This window comes from Cricetulus griseus, chromosome 2 (genome assembly GCF_003668045.3).
Source record: "Cricetulus griseus strain 17A/GY chromosome 2, alternate assembly CriGri-PICRH-1.0, whole genome shotgun sequence".
Lineage (NCBI taxonomy): Eukaryota > Metazoa > Chordata > Mammalia > Rodentia > Cricetidae > Cricetulus > Cricetulus griseus.
The window spans coordinates 91,025,328-91,027,563 of record NC_048595.1 but is presented as its reverse complement, the minus strand read 5'-3'; the positions used below and the strand labels follow the sequence as shown (position 1 = coordinate 91,027,563).

Sequence of the window (2,236 nt, the reverse complement as noted above, 5' to 3'; positions counted from 1 at the left end):
TTGAATAACATCACAATTAGACCAGGAAAACTACTGATGATAATTGGATCTATGGGACATCATCCCTGGAGTTTCAGCATTTGTAATACTGTACTGATAGATTTGCAACTTTAATTTGATGCAGTATTTGGAAGTATTTCAAAAGCAACAAATAGACTAAATTGCCATCTGCATCCAGAGACTGGTCCTTTGGAGAATGTTTCTGTAGCTTGCTCAGGAAGGCAACTACAAACATTTGGAAGATGCAGACATTAGGTGTCCCCCAGCATGAGAATATCCATCATCACTTTCTTGGGTTTGAAAAGGAAACTCTGGCTTGATTTTCAACATTCAAAGTCTTCAAATAATTTCTTTTACATCTGCAGAAATATGTGTATTATTTTAGCTATTGCCTCCCCAAAGCATTGTGAACATATCTCTAGGAGTGACAGAAAAAAATCGTGAACTTGGGAACTAAAGATTTCTCTGTAATAAGACTATTTCCAAACTAAGAGAGGAAAACCATCTCAGTAACTTAAAGGTAAATATGTTCTTATAGACCAGCTACAAATGTAGTTTGGGGGAGGGGGAGCAAAATATTATTTACTTTGTTCTTCTCTCATGACATTTATTTAATGAACTCTTCTTTCTTTCCATCTTGACAGGAGAAAAGGCCTTGCTGCTAAAACAACAGGTTTACCATTTATCTGTCGACTTCATGGCAAAACTATACTGATGAAAGATTGTTTAAGCATGCACTGGTACAACTATATGCACATCTAGAGAAGCACTTAAATGCAAGGCACAAGTTCACATAAAGGAAAACTGAGAAAATGTGAAGAAGGTCCATTTGGTGTGTGTGTGTGTGTGTGTGTGTGTGTGTGTGTGTGTGTGTGTGTGTGTGTGTGTGTGTGTGTGTAGTCCATTAGTACATATTTACATGAACATACTATCATAAAATGAGTCAGGCAAATTGGACCTCTGTCACTGTGTTTTTCTTCCTCGGATTTTCCCATTACCCCAAAGTTGAAGTCATCATATTTGTGCTGTGTCTGCTGATGTACCTGATCACCTTGCTGGGCAATACTATTCTGATCTCCATCACCATCCTAGATTCTCATCTACATACTCCAATGTACTTTTTCCTCAGCAACCTCTCCTTTCTGGACATCTGGTATACCTCTTCTGCTCTCACTCCTATGCTGGCAAATTTTGTTTCAGGGAAAAACACCATCTCATTCTCAGGATGTGCTTCTCAGATGTACTTCTCTCTTGCCATGGGCTCCACTGAATGTGTGCTCCTCTCCATGATGGCCTATGACAGGTATGTGGCAATCTGCAATCCCCTAAGGTATTCCATCATTATGAACCGGAGAGTCTGTGTGCAGATTGCAGGCAGTTCCTGGCTGACAGGCTGCCTCACTGCCTTGGTAGAAACTGGACCTGTGCTTCAGCTGTCTCTCTGTGGTAAAAGCATCATCAATCATTTCACCTGTGAAATTCTGGCTCTCTTGAAAATGGCTTGTGTAGACACTTCCATAGTACAGTTAATCATGTTTGTGATCAGCATCCTTCTTCTCCCATTGCCAATGCTGCTCATTTGTGTCTCCTATGCATTCATCCTCTCCAACATCTTGAGGATCAGCTCAGTGGATGGCCGAAGCAAAGCCTTTTCAACATGTGCAGCTCACTTGACTGTGGTGGTTCTGTTCTATGGGGCAGCTCTCTCCATGTACCTGAAGCCCTCAGCTGTAAATTCACAGGAAATAGATAAATTTATGGCTTTGATATACGCTGGATTAACACCAATGCTGAATCCTATTATCTATAGTTTACGGAACAAAGAAGTAAAAATGGCTGTGAAAAAATTGCTGATGAGAAATCCCTTTAGTGCTATCTTGACTTCTGTCCCTAAATAATATTTGGAAAAGGCACACTTATCTAGGTAAATCTTAAACTTTATTGAAAAAAACTGCATAATAATACAAGTCAAATCTCTGGAAAACACTAATTTTCATTAGGAACTCACCATTATGGCCTATACCAGAGATTCTCAACCTTTCTCATGCTCCAACCCTTTAATACAGTTCCTCGTGTTGTGGTGACCCCAACCATGAAATTGTTTTTATTGCTACTTCGTAACGGTAATTTTGCAACTGCTATGAGTCATAATGTAAATATCTGTGTTTTCCAATGCTCTTAGGCGACCCCTGTGAAAATGTCATTCAACCCCAGAGTCATGACTCACATGTTGAGA

The 2,236-nt window shown here is 39.7% G+C and overlaps 1 protein-coding gene across 1 annotated transcript; it reads left to right on the top strand.

Annotated features, from left to right (window-relative positions):
• The first annotated feature begins 938 nt into the window (after positions 1-938).
• On the top strand, positions 939-1,898 carry LOC100759482 (olfactory receptor 13F1). Its single transcript, XM_027403605.1, has one exon. The coding sequence runs from the start codon at positions 939-941 to the stop codon at positions 1,896-1,898; it is 960 nt and encodes a 319-aa protein (XP_027259406.1).
• The last annotated feature ends 338 nt before the right edge of the window (positions 1,899-2,236 follow it).